Raw genomic sequence first — 18244 nt, forward strand, 5'->3', positions numbered from 1 at the left:
CAAATCCAATGTGCAGAGCAGAAGACAAACAAGCATCAGCTATTGCGGTGTGTGTGAGGTGTGCCTTGAGATCACACCTCAAAAAAACATCGCAAACTGTGCAGCCGAGGTGTTCGCTTTGTCTGGCAACCCCCCATGTCATCCCTAGACTCATGAGAGCCACAGAACAAGATCTCTCCTGTCATCCTTCAAGCAGGGCTTGCTGGGGAAGACCAACAGGGTCTCAGTGTTGACAAATCAGTTCTGGCATTTGCAGCAACAATTCCTCTTTCGAGGCCTGAAACGGGCCGTAAGTCACTCTTGGCACCAGGGGGTTTCTCTTGCTGTAGGTGAAGTGCTAAGCAAGGCTCGAGCTACAGAGAAGGCGGCACTCTGAGCGTCAAAGGGCCCCGCTTTGCAGAGTGCCGGTGAGAGCTGTGTCTAATTTGAGCAGCAGCAGATGGATCTTTCAAGTCAGAGAGAGACTGGCACTACCAGCAGAGCGAAGGGATAACGCATTCCCGCTGCAGCAGGAATTTCACAAGTGACTCATGACTCTTCTGCAGCTCCCACTGGCATCATTTGGTCTTTGTAACTGCGACTGCACATTTAAAGGTCGGAGTGTAACGCCGCTTTCCTAGCTACCTCCGACTCCATACTGGCGAGAGTTTCGTGCTGAGGAACATGACAGCGCTATACAGCATAAGCAGTCATTTACTCCTCTACTCCTCTCAGCAAAAGTGTAAAGAGCATGAAATGACACAGCCAACGGCTCTCTTAGCAAAGTTGGATTCTTGGGTGCTCCTTGCACACATGATTATCATGCAGGTGACTAATACCAGGCAGGCCTGGTCCAGGGACTCCTGCCGCACCCATGGTCCTCCTGCAGGCCTCCAGTTAAGAACAGACTTCAATTAACTTTAATCAGATGTTTAAGGTGGCCTGGCTCTTTTCCTCTTCGGGTGGGTGTTTAAGTTTCACTGCCTTATGCTTAAGGATGTACTTTGCTGCTAACTGGAATGGAGATGTGCTTAAGTGGTCTTATATTGAATGGACTGATTTATGCATGATCTCCTGCGACAGCAAAAATCCCGGGTGAGTTCAAGCATGCAGGCAGACTGCCCATTTGTACTGCATCATTCATGTGCTTGTTGCAAAAGCAGGTAGTGATACTTTCCCTGTAGTTCCTTGGAGTCAATGGCATTTTACTACTGTCCTATCTGGAATATTAGAAAGCCCAAGCTGAATACATCTGGAAATCCCATCGCTTTGTTCCTCAGAAACTGAAGTCCCATTACAATCAGGTAGTAGATATCTGTGCGAATTCCATCTCTAGGAACAACATATCCTGGTACAACACTGTTCCCACCTGCTTGAAATTGGTGTGATCTGAACCAGGGCAAACTGCTGTGTGGCCACGACAGCACACAAAGGGGTTTCCAGCAGAGCAGGTAAACTCCTGGTGGGAAGATCCAAAGGAAAAAAATCCTAGTGCTATTGAATTCTTAACTGCCCCCAAATGCTCTTTTCACTTTTATTTATTATTTTATGTGGAGAAAAGCGAATCAGTATAGACTGCTGTTTGTACCATGGGCAGCAACTCTGTGCAGGTAAGTAATCTGATCTATTTGCACACAGGACTCCCTATCTTAGCAGCCTGGTAATGTGTCCATGTTTTAGGTGTTTCTCACCTGCATCTAGCTGAGAAGAGTAACAACTCAACTTTGTCAGTTATGTAGAACAAAAAGATTGTGTCCCCAGTTCAGCTTCCCTTGAACAGTGAACTGAAGTCTGCACCCGTCTTTCGTAATAGTACCATTATCAGCAAGCTCACCAAAGAGGCCTGGGACAAGTGACCTCTGCAAATGAATAACCAGTAACTTTGCCTTAGAAATGAAGTTCAGCCTGAGGACACACCCTCTGTCTATGATGAACTTCGTTTTTAGTAACTTTATAACTAAAACTCTATCTAAACTATTTAAACTGTATTTAAATGCTATATTTATTCCTGTGCCAGGATGCTAATGTGACTAGGACTATGGGTCATCTTGTGCGCTTCACTAGCTGTACTGAATATTAAGTCCTAGAAATGCCCCTGTATTCATTCCATACATGTATTGAAAAAAATGTCAAGAAATGCATCATGAAATGCATCATGAAATGACGCATCCAACACAAGTGTGGTCTTAAATGATGAAAGTTTCCTCACAATACAGATTTGTTTCTATTGCTTAAAGAGGAGACTGTGAGCCTGGGTTTATACAAACAATTAGTATTAAAACAAATGTTTAAAGGTGTCCTCACATTGGTGAAAAAGGAATTAGGCTACAAATGATGTATTTGGGAAGAGGAGTGATGGCAGTAAATGCCAGCATTCAGCCAGTCAGTTTGGTTTTGACTTGGAGATCCAACCTCAGAGGTGATACAGCCCAGGTAATCCTTTCATGTGCCTTCAGGCTGCCCTACCTGGAGCTATTAGGCCCACTTGCAGCTATTATCTGCAGGGAAATATAATTTTGTTCAACTCACACTGAAAGAGAGGTTGAAAGAAGGAGTAAACCAATTCAAATATTCAAAAACTATCAAAGCAATAAGAATAAAAAAATTCTATTATTGATTGGGTAAACTTTTCAGTGAATTTCACATTATTCAAGTCTCTCAGATCTTTTTTCTTCCAGATCTCTGAAGGGTTTCAGGAAAGGTAAGATACTCAGAAAAATATAAATTATTTTAAGATAAATGACAAATCATGAGTCAGCACATTGGTTCAAAGCTTTAATAGGGATCTTACATTTTCTTCCAATTTATTTAGGGGATATTGCCTGTGACATTATACCTCAGGAGTCTGCCTATGGGACCTGACAATAGTCCATACTACTGACAGTGAATTAAACACGTCTGTGAGCTTTGTATAAAGAGGTAGCTGGTCTTCTTAAAATCTGTGAAGGGAAAGAAAGCAAGCTTTTGTTTCCCAATTTAGTTATCTTCTACACTAAAGTATAGGTGGATGATACTCACTGAGCATTTGCTATACCTTTTTGTAAAAGTGAAAATGCTTATGGCAGAGACAGTGACTGGGGAACAGTATCAACACCACCAGTGTGTGTGTGTGTGTATACATGTATATGTATATGTGTGTGTATGTATATGTATATATATCCTACACTTTCCCTATCCGAATTTCAGGCCACAGATTAACCTCACTCACATCATTATGAACCAGGTTCATAGTCATTAGCAGTGATTAAGGAGCAAACAAACAAAATCTATGAAACTGTTTTTATATGCTGCCTGAAATTAATGGAAAAACTTTGACTGCCTTGGTCAAAGGCTAACGTGAAAAAATAGAAAAACTAGAAAACAAAAGAAAGATATGTGGATAGTGTTGAATGTTACTTTGTTACGTTCTTATTTCCTCCTTTAGTTTAGGTATTCAGTCCTGTGACTTTCTCATTTATTAAAGCATTGCTGGAGATGTTTTAAGCCTGATGAATAGAAATACTACAATGCTGATGATCTCTTTGTAAGAATTTTGTGAGAGAAGCTGTTATACTGAAAAAGCACGTTGTTTGTGACTGTCAGTACACAGAACGGTGACACACAACATGCAAGAAACAGGAGTGCCTCGGCTTACACTGCTCTGGGAGTTCTCCACAGCTCACGCGTCCACACTGTGATGGTCACGGCTACGCAGGAGAGCTGCGCCAGCAGCCTGCAGCAGCCAGGCTCACAGAGGGGTCTAGCAATAACAACACTTCTAGGCTAGTGCTGAAGCCTCTCTGCACTCAGGAGGCTCTACCTGTCTTTGAAACCTTTGCACAAGGGTTAGGGGGTGGGTACGAAGGACGGCAGGTCATGAGAAGTTGCAGAAAAGATTTTAGCCCTGCTACTGCAAATCAATTGTGATGGAGCAGTGTATCATTTGCTGTGGTGTCTGGCTGTCTGGGGGTGGCTCTTCTGCTGCCCTCGGCTTGGGACCTGTGATGACAGCTCTGCCACACTCAAAGCGACACCACTCGCCAGGGCAGTGGCACAGGACTCTCAAACAGGCAAGCGCAATCCCACCTTCCCCCGACCAGGCTGCTCCACATTGCACCAGAACCCACCTGGCTTTTGATTTACGGAGAGAGTGCAGATGCTTTTCTGCCCTTAAGGCTCTGCATCATGCTCAGCCTAAATCAGCCTGTGTGTGGGCCCAACAGTCATTAAAGATGAATGAAAGCTATGCTTTATTTGCTACTCCAGCTAGGCATTTCCTATGCTAGCCAACGGTATGAACTAGCAGAGAAGCTCCTTACATGCTGCACCGTAATTAGCTAGCATATAGCTGCCTCGAGTGACTTGCCCTTGCTTCCCTTGAGTGTATGGTGCGTATCATACAGAAAGTCACAGTTCTCCCTCGCAGCCCCCCCATACGTTGCTGACTGAGAAAATCTGACTAAAAAATCTCAAGGGCAGCTGCCACGGTCTGAGTAAAATTTTATAGTAGCCTCTCCTGCTGTGCTGACTTGTCAGTATTCATGCATTTGACCACTGGTTTCTTTTTCCTTTCACAGCTCTGAGTTTCACTTTCATTTCATGTGGACACTTAAGTTTCAGTTCTCCTTCCATATTATCCTATTTCTTCTTGCTACCTCCTCCTGGAGCTACCAAAATACTTTAAAGTCCATTTAAAATAACCTTGCCTTCTTTTTGCTTTCTCATTGTAATCCTTTTCCTATTTCTTTTCTAATTTCACATCTCTCAAATCTGCAAGTTTCATAGTTCAAAACATTAAAAAGGGAAAATTATGAAGGGCTGAGTAAATCAGGATCTTAAGCCTATTTGTGAAGCTAAGTGTCAGCTTGGGAGCTATCACAAATAAAGATGGATGTAGGCACATGCTTAAGCATTTTCTGGACTCAGAGAGTGCATTTCCAACCATTACTAGTCCGTGAATTACACTTACGTATGTACTATTTATCATACCTTTGTGGATTTATGAATGCTTTGGTGAACCTGCTGTCATCTCCTTTCTTCCCTCCCACCAATATTGAATATTTTTCACTTATTATATCATGTTTTATTGAACCACATATTGTTAAAGTATGAAATGTTATTCCTGGCATTTATATCATTGTAATTCTGATCTCGCAAATGTTATTAAGACAAAATATCCATTCAAATTACTAAGCAAAAACCTCAAGGCTTGTCTCTGCGCTTCCATGATTCCCGCTTGGCACATTTCGTGTGATAGTCAAGGCTATTGTTCTTTGAAAAAAGAAGCAAACAACAGTATGAAAAGAATTATTGTAATTCCAGAATTACTGCTTCATAACAACAATGTAAGCAAATATTATCCTGGGGTTTTATGGTAACTCTTTTGACTAGTAACTGCAAAGATTTAGAAGAATTCATGGGTCCAGCCAAGCTCTAATCAATGAAAAGCGCACAACAAAGGAGGATAAAAATGGCTTTATGGGACTTTCTTCACCTTCTCAATCCAGTGGTCAGCAAAGACCTCTGCTAGCAATCCAGGATCCAGCTCTATTGCTCGAGCAATTTCCCACTCCCCACTACATTTCTTGTCACCTGTGTTGGAAGAGGCCATAATGACAGTAACAACAGAGTTGTAATGCTAATGGAGGAGGAGAGCTTCAGCTGTTCAGGTTCAAGTCTGTGTTGCTAGAAGAGGTCAAAGCAACCATTAGCAGGTGAAAACCTAATATACAGTACCTAAAAGTTAGTCAGTTTTTGAAGTAAAATGTATTTGCTTGCTGCATATATTAAAAAATCAGGATGTGGTGGTCTATAACTGACATTCAAAATTATACTTATATTCTGTGGCAAATCTGAATGATGTATGTAAGATTATAATAATCTGCCTGACACTTACTTAGTTGTTTAATAAATAGGCTCACTGTAGTGAGATCAGCTTCTGGGCGGATAGATAAGGTTGGGGTTAGGATTGGCACTTTATACTTTGTTGCTGTAAGCAGTTTAGGGATGCTGCTTTGCATAATTCTAATTAAAACACATTTCATTCTTCACTCATGATGTTGTTTTGCGAGCCATGAGCTTGATTCTGTTTTCAAATATATTGGCTTTATGTAAATGTGTGGGAACTGAAGCAAGAAGTATTGCAACTTTCCGATTAGGCAGGGAACTGCTTAATCTGCTAATTGTAGACTCTTTAGGGAGCAATTGATGGCAACAGTTGGGAACAAAACAGGGGAAATGAGAATGAAGTAAGTCTGCTATTTCTTGATGGACTATCCTTCAGGCATTTTACTCCTGCTGTAATGTTCCCTTCATTTCCCTACTGTAAAACCGCCTGGTGGAAAGCCGTACAACACTATAAATGCTAGTAATATGAAAATGAGACGTTTTGCAACAGTAATCGTTTCAAGTCAGCATGGTAGAAGCTTGGAGCAGCCACGCTTTTGCAGCTTGCGCCCTTCTCCCATCAGCGCAGGAACCACTGCATGGGCGAACCCACACGCGCCTGCAGAGCCAGGACTGGTCGCTCGGCCAAGGCAAGCCGCCTAGCCACGGCACGGCGGGCTCTGCCCCGCGGCCCGTCCCAGGCGAGCCGCCCCCTGCGTGCCTGAGGAACCTGGCAGCGCAGGTGCAAGCCCGACTCCGACGCCGGGCCGCGGGGGCCCCCGCGCTGCCGTCACGAGAGAGCCGCGGCTCCGGCCGGCCGGGCAGGCGGCCACCCCGCCGCCCGCCGCCGCCGCCGCCGCTTCCGGCCGCGCTGCCGCAGGCCCTGTCACGGGCCGGGCCCGGGGCGCAGCGCGGCGGCGGTTGCGGAAGATGCGGGGGGTGGGGGGGGAGGGGGACGGCACAGCGCACACTCTGCGCGCTGACGTCGAGCCGCGCCCTGATAGGCTGGGCCGGGCCTTCTCCCCGCCCCCCTTTCGCCCTTCTCTCTCTGCCCTCCCCCCCCCCCCCCCCCCCGCCTCCAGCTCCCGACTCGAGCCCGGCCCGCGCCGGCGATCGCCAACGGCCGCCTGGGGAGCCGCGCGCGCCCGCGCGCGCACAGGCCGGGGGTGGTGGTGGGGTGGGGGAACGAGCCGCTGCGGGAGCCGCCGGCGGAGCGCGCGCGCGCGGCCCGGGCCGCCCCGCCCCCTCCGCACTTACGCACACGCCCCTTCCCCCCCGCGTGCGCGCGCGCGCCGTCGCGAGCTGCCGCCGCCGGGAGCGTTGCCGCCGCGCGCGCCTCTCCCGCGCCGCCAGGGCCGCGGCAGCATGAGCGGCGCCTCCTGACCGCCGCCCCCGGCCGCGCCGCTTCCCCCCACCCCCCACCCCACCCGCCGGGGCCGGGCCCCGTCGGATGCTCGCGCCCCCCCCGTGCTGAGGATGCTGAAGATGAAGCTGCCCCTGAAGCAGACGAGCCACAAGGCGGCGGCGGCGGTGGAAGAGGCGGCGGCAGCTGCAGGGTTGGGGCTGAAGGAGCCCGGCGGTGCCCTGGACTGTCACCTCCAGCTGCAGCAGGTGCCCCGGGCGCCCACCCGCGGGGGCGCCGCCGCGGGAAGGGGGTGCGGGCTGGAGCGACCCAGCCAGCTGCATGGCTTGGGGCCGGGGCCTGGGCCGGGGCCTGGCCCGCCGCCGCCTCCCGCCGCCGGTACCGCTCCTGGTGGCGGCGGCGGGCCCGGCGCGGCGGCGGCCCGCACGGACAAGGAGACGGTGTACGAGTGGTTTGGGCTGGTGCTGGGCTCGGCGCAGCGGCTGGAGTTCATGGTGGGGCTGCTGGACCTGTGCAACCCGCTGGAGCTGCGGTTCCTGGGCTCCTGCCTGGAGGACCTGGCCCGCAAGGACTACCACTGCCTCCGTGACTCGGAGGCCAAGGCCAACGGGCTCAGCGACCCCGGGCAGCTCGGCGACTTCCGCGACCCAGCCGTGCGCTCCAAGCTCATCGTCTACCTGGCCCTGCTGGGCTCCGAGAACCGCGAGGCCGCCGGCCGCCTCCACCGCCTCCTGCCCCAGGTGGACTCCATCCTGCAGAGCTGCCCGGTGCGGCGGCCCCAGGCGGGCGCTGCCGAGGAGGAGGGGGCCGAAGAGGAGGACGTGGTGGTGGTGATGGACGGGGCTGGAGAAAATGGCCAGACCGCCCTTCCTGCCGCCCAGGGCCTGGGTTTCGGCGCGCAGGAGGAGCTGCTCTTGCTCTTCACCATGGCCTCGCTGCACCCGGCCTTTTCCTTCCACCAGCGGGTCACCCTGAGGGAGCACCTGGAGCGGCTGCGGAGGGCCTTGTGTGGGGACCAGGAGGAGGAGGCCTTCAGCCGCCACCAAGCCCAGGTAACAGCGTGCCCTGGTCCCTTCCCACAGCGCCATATCTTCAGGCCGTTTCCTCCTTCTCCCTTTGCCCCCTCCCAGTTCTCCAGGAACTCAAGGGGCCTCTTTCCTTCCTCCAAGCCCCCCTCCCCTCCCTGACTGGGATGTGGCTTTCCTCATGGCCCATCACAGCTTTCCCCCTTCCCGTGGCAGCATACCCCCACCTCGCCGCCCCCCCCCCCCGGGTGTAGAGAGTCCCGCTGGAATTTCACCTTGTGATGTAATAGTGCCCGACTATGACGTCGTAGAGCCGGGGGGGGGAGGGAGGAATGGGGGGGGCTTCTCTTTCCAGCCTGCAGTGCTTTGGTGCGCTACTTTTTGGAGCCTGCGTAGCTGGAGTGCAGGATGCAAGGGCTTCCCAAAGCTTGACTGGCTCCCTTGTACACTGCAGGCCATTAGAGTAGTTGTAGGATCCAAGATTTGAAGAGTAAAAAAGCGACAGATTGACTGAACTTCTAAAATTATGATGGTACTAGATAGGAAATATACAGGCTTAAGGGTGCTTTCTTCAGTGAGTTAAAACAATGGAATGTGTTGAAGTAATTTTTATGTGGAACCTGCTCTCCCCTAAAAATGAGACTTATCCTTGAACTTGGCAAGGATCAGGGCTATAATCAAGGGTCAGCGTCTGTAAGGCTGGTTCTCTGAAAAGCATGTTCTATAAGATGGCTGAAGACCTTTGGGAATAAGTGGTAGTTGTTTTACTAAATGAGCAAATTGAAAGGTTACAAATGGAGCTTCTGTTCAGGGAAAAGCTTAATTTCTGGGTGGCTGTCAGGAAACAGCAAAGTGCATCTTGAAAGCAGTTGTGCCACTTGTTGCTGGAAGGTGACTGTCACAGAGAATGAAAATGAAGACTTTCAGTGAGTGGCACTGAAGTATTCTCATATGCAGCAGTTATATCTAAACTGATGTTTTCCCCCAGAGGCATTCTTTCCTGCCCTTCTGATGAATTTTTCTGTTAAAATTTTGCCCCATATTTGTGCAACCAAGTCATCATCTTGGAGCTCTACAGTTTTTGGTCTATAGATGGCCCCTCATGCAAAGAGGAAGAAAGGGCTTGGAAGATAGATATTTATAATGCAGATAGGCTGTTAAATTGAACACATCAAATTTTCACTGGATACTTAACAGAAGGAGGCACAAAAACTTAAGTGTTTTCTTTCAGTTTACCTACAGTCCCATCAAATTCAGCTACTCTTAAAAAAAAAAAAAAAAAAAAAAAGTTATCGCATGGCATGCAATACTAAAGGAATGTCCTATTTCTCTATTTGGTAAAGACAGGACATGCTTTTGAGGACTACACAGAGGAGACAGGAATGAATTTTTAAGACTTCAAATAAGTAAATGCTTGTATCATTCAAAGGCCAAAGCACATTTGGCAGGTCATAAACTAGTGGGTGGATGTTATGGTACTGAAATCATAATGAATGTATAGCACAACTCCAAAAAAAGTGTTTATTTTGGCTCACTAACCTGCACCAAGTCTAGCTATACCAAAATGAATCCTGGAAGTCTCTTAAGGAGTGGGTTGGATGGCAGGAAGTGGTAAGGCTGGACACTGTTCTTGCTGTGTTGAAAGTGCTAATAACTAGAAACATACTTACTGAAACTGGCACATCAATTATAACTGCTCAGTATGTCCCACCAAATGCTTTAGGAGCTGAGACTCGCATGAGGTGCTGGAATTGAAGTCTGTTTTGTATAGCATTCTGGCCTCATTTTAAAAGCAGTCTTCCAAGTTGTAGTGGTTTCACTTACTGAGGGAACACTGAGAGACCCAGATCAGCTTGGCTGAACAAACGCATCACATCGTCTACACAGGGCTGAAACTGCATCACTTCTGTAGGCTTTTTTTCTTCCTTTCCTAGTGGTTAAATTGTAAATACAGCAGGGCCCCTTCTGAGAAATAATGGCTGACTAGGAGTGGAGGGATTGATGGACTGTGTGTTTTCAGTTCACATTATATGAACTGTGGGACCCTGGCAGATAAAACATTGGAGGGGATGCAGTTAGTGGTGTGGTTGAAGACTTCCCTGGCTAAACGCAGCTATGCTGTTAAATTGGACCTGATTTAAAACCCTGCCAGGTGTCCACGTGCTTTTTATGCTCCTTTAATCTATGTAATTTAAGTGCCTGCCTTCAGGGCTCTGAGTTTGTGAACTAAAATGGTTTACAAAAACCTCTTAAATTTTTCTTCTACCAGCCTCAGGTAGGAAGGGTTGGGCTCCCTCTTTCGTTTTAACCAGCTCTCTGGTCCTATAGCCAGCAACTTTGTAGCACTAGTAACTTCACCTGCCCTTGTGATTTTAGCAGTGCCTTGTGTCCCTCCCAGCAGTGCCCTGGAAGCTACAGGCTCTGCCTGTGTGGACTGTGTCACTGAGGGCCAGACCCATGCTCTTGCGTTGTTACTGTGCCACAGGGTCACACAGGAAGTTTCTGGGGGAGATGGTTCCTGTCACGTTTAGCGTGCCCTGCACCTTCTTCCGTGATTCACTCGGCCCCCTCATGAAGGGTGCAAGCTGTGCTCACCCTAAGTAGGGAACTGGATTTTTTTTCCTCCCTGTTTCTGTTCCCTCATTAACAGAGACAGCCAGTTTGCAAGGGGTGAAGGCAGAAGAAGCTATCACAGGGAGAGCGGGGGAGGGGAACCCTTAACCGCCAAGATGTCTCTCCCCTTTCCCAGCCTGAGAATAGCATGTGTGGGGGGGGGAGGGTGACCTTTCGCTTTTTTTGCGGGGAGGCGCCACGATCGTGGCGCCCCCCCAGTCCGTGAGGGCAGAGCCCCTGCCCGCCGCGAGCCGGTGAGGGGAAGGGAGCAGCTCCCTGGCCAGCCGCGCCGCCGGCCGCCTCCCTGCGCAGAGGTGCGGTGAGTAATGGTCACCGGCGCTTCCCGCCCCCATTCAAGATGGCGGCGGCGCCTGCGCTCCTGGTCACGTGCCCGAAGGGCGGTTCCTTCCCCCTCCCCATTCGGCTGGGGGCGGGGGCAGGCGCCCTGCGTTGCATAACGGAAAGAGTCTCGTTCGTTCGGAAGCGACGTAGCGGCGCGGGTGCCCAATCACGCGCCTCTCCGGGGCTCCCCGAGTTTGGAGAGGGGCCCCGGCCGTCCAATGGGAGGGCGGCGTGCCGGCGGCTTTGGGCCGGCGACGCCCCGCGCGCGCACGGCCCCGGGGCGGGGCTCACCTGCCTCCTTGCCTACCGGGGGGTGGCGCGGGCGGCGGCCGTTGGGGGCGTTGGCCGCGTGCGAGGCGCACGGCGCGGGGTGGGCTCGGCCCGGCCCGGCCCGGCCCGGCCCGCTGTTAGCCCGTGCCCCGAGGAGCTGCCCCTGCCCCGAGCGCTGGGGAAGCCAGCAGAGCCATCACTGAGGAGAGACCGAGCGGTCGCTTCAGGAAGGGCTTACCGCAGACGCGCCCTGGTCGCAGGGAGGCTGCAGCCTGGGCAGTCCGCTGAGCAGAGCTACTGCTCAGTGAGTGTTGCACTGAGTAGCTGTTAGCTTGGGTCTGGTCTTTCCCTTCCTTATGTGCCCAAGCTTTCTCAGCTCTCATGTCTTCAGACTTTCTGAACTGTCGGAAGATGTTTGCAGACCAAAATACGATGGGTTGTTGGGTATGCTTGTTTACAAAACATGGCCTGCAAAAATTTTAGGCAAGAGAGCTCTTGTACACATTACGCATGAAATGGTATGTGCATATTGCAAAGGACAGTGATGTGAAATCCACTTGAACTGATGGAGTTCAGGCCTGGAATTGAGCTGGATGGTTTATTTGTCCAATTCAGAGCTTGAATTTCTGAGGGTAAGGACTATGTTACTGCATGTGGTATGTCTAATAAAATGACTTTTTTGAGTTTTCTAGGTGCTGCAATACATAGCTATAAAGAGCATTAGAATTCAAATTTACCACCAGAGAATTTGTCTAATGGCTGGACACCTTGGTTAGCAGAATATCATATTAGTTTAATTTTTCCTGTGATTGGGTGTTGATAATGTTTTTTGGATAGGACTTCTGTCATCCAGTAAGATTCAGCTCACACTGAAGTAGTTTCTTAGTAAAGGGATCTTTTTGATCTCTAATTTTGTTGAGCCCTTAGGAACTTAACATTTCTCAATGATACCTTTTAACAAATTTAGCTGGAACTGGCAGATAGGTTCAAAAGTACCTGGAGAAGAGAGAGCTAGAGTGGGATGAGCGGAAGTAGCATTGCCTTATAATTGTGTAAACTTTGTTTCTTTAGGAAATAATTCTGAAATACTTCCATTCACTTACAGTAGAAACACCTGATACTATTTTCAGCTTTTTAAAGGAAGAGATGGTTTATAATAACACTACTTTAAAAAAAGATCATTAGTACTTTGGGCTATGTAGAATATGAATGTTGAATCTAGAGTTGATGTATTAGAATAAACTAGCAGTATTCACATCTGAAGTCATAAAACATAAACTTACTAATGTGCAATAAGTCTGCTGATATCTCTACTCTGTATCAGTCTAAGTAACGGAACACTTTGCTGAATTCTTGTGCTGATTATGTTTGTTTAATAAGTGCACTATCAAAGCAGTTCCTTTTCATAGTCCATCTTGAAGCTGTAACATGAGGATGTCGGGATGCCGAAGGGGATCTGAACATGGGGAAACATAATACGACTTGCATTAGGTGCTGGAAGGTTTAGTCAGGCATGCTTGACAGTAACAGAACTAAGGTTCTATTGAAATAAGCAGTCTCCTGGAGATAATGGTTTGCTAAATAGTATTATAATTAGCTGGCTGGTGGATGCTTTTCAGAGAAAGTCTCTACTTATAAACAAAGGAAGAGTTTCTATCTGAAGAACATTTGGCTTAGTAAGAGTCTATTTATAGGATATTTTGTCTGCAAATTAAAAGAGTACTTTTTGTGATTGATCTTCAGTGACTTGCAGCAGAACAAGGTACTAGAACTTAATTTTAGAATCAAAGAGGTCTGTCTGGGAGAACAAAAATACAGACAGTCCTGTTTTGAAACTGCTGCATACTCATGTGTGTGTCCTTTTAAATATCATAGAGATGAGTATAAGGGAAAGTGCATCTTCAGGAGTCTGACTTAAATAAGAGATAAATATAAAAATGTTATTTTATTGTTTGCAAACATGTTTTAGATGCTGGTGCGCTCCAGGAAAATACTGAAGTTGTATATGCTATTTTACATACAGAGATACAAAGTGTTCTGACTCAGTGATCTGAACACCCTTGTCCCAGAACAGGAGTTTCTCCAGCTGCAAACTGGAGTTGAGGATTTCCAGAAACCTTTTTAGGAGTCTTCTGGAAAAGAAATCAAAACTAGATAAAATACAGTGCCTAAAAGGAAATAACTCTGTCTAAATCTGTGCTCCAGGAAACTGCAGAGTGAAAACTCTCACTTCTTTCAGTTGTTCTGGATATTCAGCTCTAATTATGAGGTATTATGACAAGCAAAGACAAAGTTCATAGTCTTGCCTGAGTCTCTTTTTACAAGAGTTAATCAGCTTCTTACTGTTTCCCATTTCAGTTTCTTCTACCTTGTCTTAAATAAGCAGAGGCAATCCCAAACAAGGCGATGGCTTCATAATTCCTGGACTTATCTTACAGATGTTAAGCTATGGCTGGGTTTTCAGTGTTACCCAGTGTTACTTACTTTTAGATAGCAAGATCTCACTGGGCTTGGAGAGCTGAAGGTTCTAAGTTTTTTTTTTTCTAAAGAATTGAAGAAGATGAGGGCAACAGCAGCAAGCTGTCTATATCTGTAAGACGACTAAAGTCTATAGAATTCCCTCTACTTAAATCTCTGTCACCTCGTTTGTTTACCATATCAGTGTATAGCCATAGCTAGACATAGCATTGCAGAATACACTTAGTTCTTCATTAATTGTAATTAATAATGAAATATCTGCACTTCATCCAATATTAGATGAATTTCTGTGGTATCTTCCAAGTCTTAGGAGCTTATACTATTAGAAACAAAAGCTTGTAGAGGACAGGCTAAGAGATCTGGCTGAGAACTGCATTCCTTCATGATCTTCTTGCCTTTCCTCAGCCTCTTAATCTTGTCCTTTTGGGGAGGAGAAGGTAAAAACACTGGGCTCTTAACTGTGAAAGAGGATTTAATGTCTTGGGAAGAGTCTTAAGAGTTAGATAAGAAAATGACTGATTTTCTGTTGTTCAGAATTGCCATACATAAAAGAATACTTTTAAAGTATGCTATTTAGACCTTTGAGTTCAAGGATTGGACAAAATGTCATATTATCCTCTGCCAGTAGTTAGCAGTAGGTACAAAGGCATTGTCTTTTCTCTACTGCTAGTGCGAATTCTTACCCGGGAAACGTTTTTTAAATCTTTCAGTCACTGTACAGTGTTGTAACAATATTTTGTGCACATCAATCTGAACACCCTAGTAACTTTATCCTTATGCGCTGAATAGACAATGATAACACTTTAACAATGCTGAAGTTATACAAAGTTGCTGGATTAACAAATGGGAAAGTATTAACATGAGCTGAACTGCTGCCTTACTGGCTTTAGCTTCAAATTCTCTACTTCTGTTATGGGCTAGCTAGGTTGGGCTAGCTAGCTTGAGCTGACACTTGCTTTTTAAGTTCAGCTAAAAATTTGTATGCAGATGGAACTTAAAGCATTTCCATGTCTCCTGTAATGCTGTAAATCATTGTGGTAGCTGATGTGTCAGGGTCTTGAAAAGGCATTCGCAGGTCGTGTTGAAATTAATAGTGCTACATTAGAGATTGGTATACCTTTTGTCTCAAAATTTTTGTGGTTTCACAGTGCCATAGGTTGGTAAATAGGTGATTACTGAAGCTTTCATCTGATACGTGTTTCCTCTCTAAAGCAACTGCTGTTTTTTCAAGATTTCAGTCTCCCTCACAGTGTGTGTTGCTGCTCTTTATAGGTGAGATCTTAGCATAGTTTTACTGAACAAATGTGCCTTAAAGTACTCCTGGGCAACTATTGCTTTCTCTGTATGTAGTCCTGTTGACTAGACAGGAGTTAATAGGCAGTTTTACATTATCCATTTGAACCATAAATCTGGATTTTCCTTGATAAGGTTTGTTGGAGGAGAGGGATTGAGCAGTGGTGGCCTTTATGCCATGCATTTCATCATCTGACAATACACACTTGTTTGTCTAGTGGAGTTTTTCCATGAGTTTCCAAAGTGCAAGTCTCTGATTTTGCCAGTCTTTGACACTATGAAAATTGAGTAAAGCCAAAAGTCTTGCTCTGTAGAGCTGCAAGATTTATTCACAGGATTTTATGTGGACTAAGCATTATTATTCTGGAATTTGCTTCTGCCTGTGAAAAGATAAGTTAATAAGAAAGCATTTAAGTTGTTTGTTTGCTGTGGCTAGAAGAAAAATCATTTTGTATATCTTTGTGATGTTAGATCTTGAGGCTGATTCTGTCCTTGTAGGACAGCTGTGTCCCATCTAGATCAATAGGACAGTTCATGTAATTGCTTCATTGAAAGCTTGCAACCTGAAGAGTAACTTTCAGCAACAATGTCAGTTGAACAATAGCTCTTCAATCCTAACCTTGACTTTGGCAGATTGTCCAAGGCAGCAGTGGATTTCTTGCACAGGAGATAGTCTTGAATCAAGTTTTTAAAAAATTTTTGAAGTGTTGGGGGTCCAGTGTTGCCTTGTATTTTTGCATTTGTGAGTACTAAATGTATGTGTGTGATTTCTATTTAAACATGAGTAGCATGAATATCCCAATATCCAAGCAACAGCAAGAATCACTAAGTGATAGTATGGTCATGTAGCTCTGCGCAGTGTGGAGTAAGCCCTCTTCTTGCTGCCTTCGTCATCAGGAAAGAGTTCAGCAGCACACAAGTGCATGTGCCGTTTCAGCTGTCTATTGCTTCTTAATAGCTGATACTTAGCTTTTGTAAGCTGTTGCATAGTTGTGAAGCAGTAAGGAGTGGTGAGTTGTAAGGATGGGTTTGAGCAAATCTTGTGTTGATCCTAAATCTGGCACCAGATCTATTAATGATTATTCTCTCATTCCTCAAATTCCTCTAAGGTATGGATGCTGCAGTTGACCAAGTGTCATGAGTTACATCTTCGTACTTCAAAGATTACTTCTTTCTTTGTCAGCTTCTGGTCTGGTTTGTCAATTCTAACTCCTGTATGAATAAATGAATAAATAAACTGTCAATGCTAGTTTACATTTATAGAGCATGAAAGGCTAAGAGTGCAATCTCTTAGAGTAGTTATACTGCAGAAAAATAAGCTTTATATTTTGGTATGTAGAACTAATCAAGCTATCCAACTGCTGTAAGCAGATTTCCCTGAACAGTGTTCATCAGAGCTGATGTGTGAATAGTTCTTTCATAAAAGTGCAGTGCAAACATCAGAACGCTCATGTGTGTCAATTACTCATGACCATTAGGTTATCCAATAGCAGATTTCATTACATATTGCCAGAACAATACCAGCATGGCGTGTCTTGTTCAGCTAAATGTTCAAGAATCTGAACATTTGTCATATGTAGATTAGCTCAGATTTGCTTGGTTCACATACACTAGTTACACAGAGCAACATCCTTCCTTAGCAGTATGGCTCTCTGTTTGGGTTATTTGGTGCTCTTTTCCCATGAATATAAAGACACTTCAAGTGGTAGGTGTTTTCTTTAGTACATTGCTTGCTTTTAGTCCTTTGAGGAATGATGTCTCAGCTACAGAACTCTGCTCTAGATTGTGAGAGCAGGCAATTTCTAAAGCGCACTTTCACCTTGTTTCACTTTCAAGGAGAAATATAGTTAATCCTCTAGCTAGTCACAGAGATTTATGTGATAATCAAATTAATTATCTGGCAACTCATTTGGGGCCACTCTCATTTATTTCTTCTATATTTTAATCATTATTGGCAGAACAATGAACTGCAGGAAATCTTAGATGTGAATGTCTTAGAGTGATGAAGACTTATGTAAGAATTAACTTTATACTTGCAAATGTTGTGTGAATCCAATTTATTCTTTGACAGGAAACATCTTAGTGCAATTAGCACTATTCTGCATGACCATCAACAGAAATTCCTTAGCAGCATACCACAGTTTAAAGAGCTTACGTTTTGTGGTGCAACTGGCAGTGGAATAGCTGGTAACATCCAGCTATGTTACTCTTCGTATTTGTTGGCCCTCTAGACTGACTAGAGTTCCTCTGCTGACCCTGTTTCCAGACACCTGCACGTTATAGTTGTCCACTCCACAAATATGTGTATATATATATATTAGTCAGTTGAGAGTCAACTAACTAACTAACTTTAAATGTGAAGAATCTTAATGCAGCTTAAGCAGAGGAACTGCAGATGACACAGAAACAACCTTTGTAGACTATAAGCCATGAGATAGTTATGACTGCTCTTACTCTACTGTCTACCATCTGCATTCCAGTACGTTATGCATGTTATCCAAAAAAATATACATATATATTTTTGATTTAACATGCTAGGTGAAAAAAATGAATAAATTATAAAAATTTTTATAGTTATGGTGATATATAAAGTTGGCCTAAGCCCAAAGATGTCAGGATTTATTTAAATGCAGATTTGAACCATGTAATTTTTGCACTTAGAGTATTCAAATGTGGATGTAGTTCAGCTCACAGAGAGTGCTATCATAGGTGGAACAGTACCTGTTCTAGTTGTAGAAGAAATATTTAGTGCCTCTCTGTCATGAACTGAGCAAAAAATCTCTTTGAAATGATTTTTTTCAAAATGTCTTTAAAAAACTGCTCACAGTTTTTTGACTTCTGAACTAGCAATTATTTATCAATAGATTTATATATTGTAGATTTTTTTTATTAATCAAAACAAATAACCTGACTTTAAATGGAGTGACAAGTGACTTTAAATTGTTTTAAAATCCATTTGGTTTAGCTCAGTTGGTTAGTGCGTGGTGCTGCTAATGCCAAGGTTGTGGGTTCAATC

At 45.5% G+C, this 18244-nt stretch overlaps 1 protein-coding gene across 5 annotated transcripts in view; it reads left to right on the plus strand.

Moving 5' to 3' along the window:
* Positions 1-7168: 7168 nt before the first annotated feature.
* The window catches only part of ZCCHC2 (zinc finger CCHC-type containing 2), a 45422-nt gene continuing 34346 nt past the window's right edge, over positions 7169-18244 (plus strand). For all 5 annotated transcript variants that reach the window (XM_062569853.1, XM_062569857.1, XM_062569854.1 and 2 more), the window contains exon 1: positions 7169-8259. In XM_062569853.1, the coding sequence (XP_062425837.1) occupies positions 7321-8259 (939 nt within the window). In that variant the 5' untranslated portion in view covers positions 7169-7320. The remainder of the gene's footprint in view (positions 8260-18244) is intronic.

The sequence above is a fragment of the Rhea pennata genome, chromosome 2, assembly GCF_028389875.1.
Source record: "Rhea pennata isolate bPtePen1 chromosome 2, bPtePen1.pri, whole genome shotgun sequence".
NCBI classification, from domain to species: domain Eukaryota; kingdom Metazoa; phylum Chordata; class Aves; order Rheiformes; family Rheidae; genus Rhea; species Rhea pennata.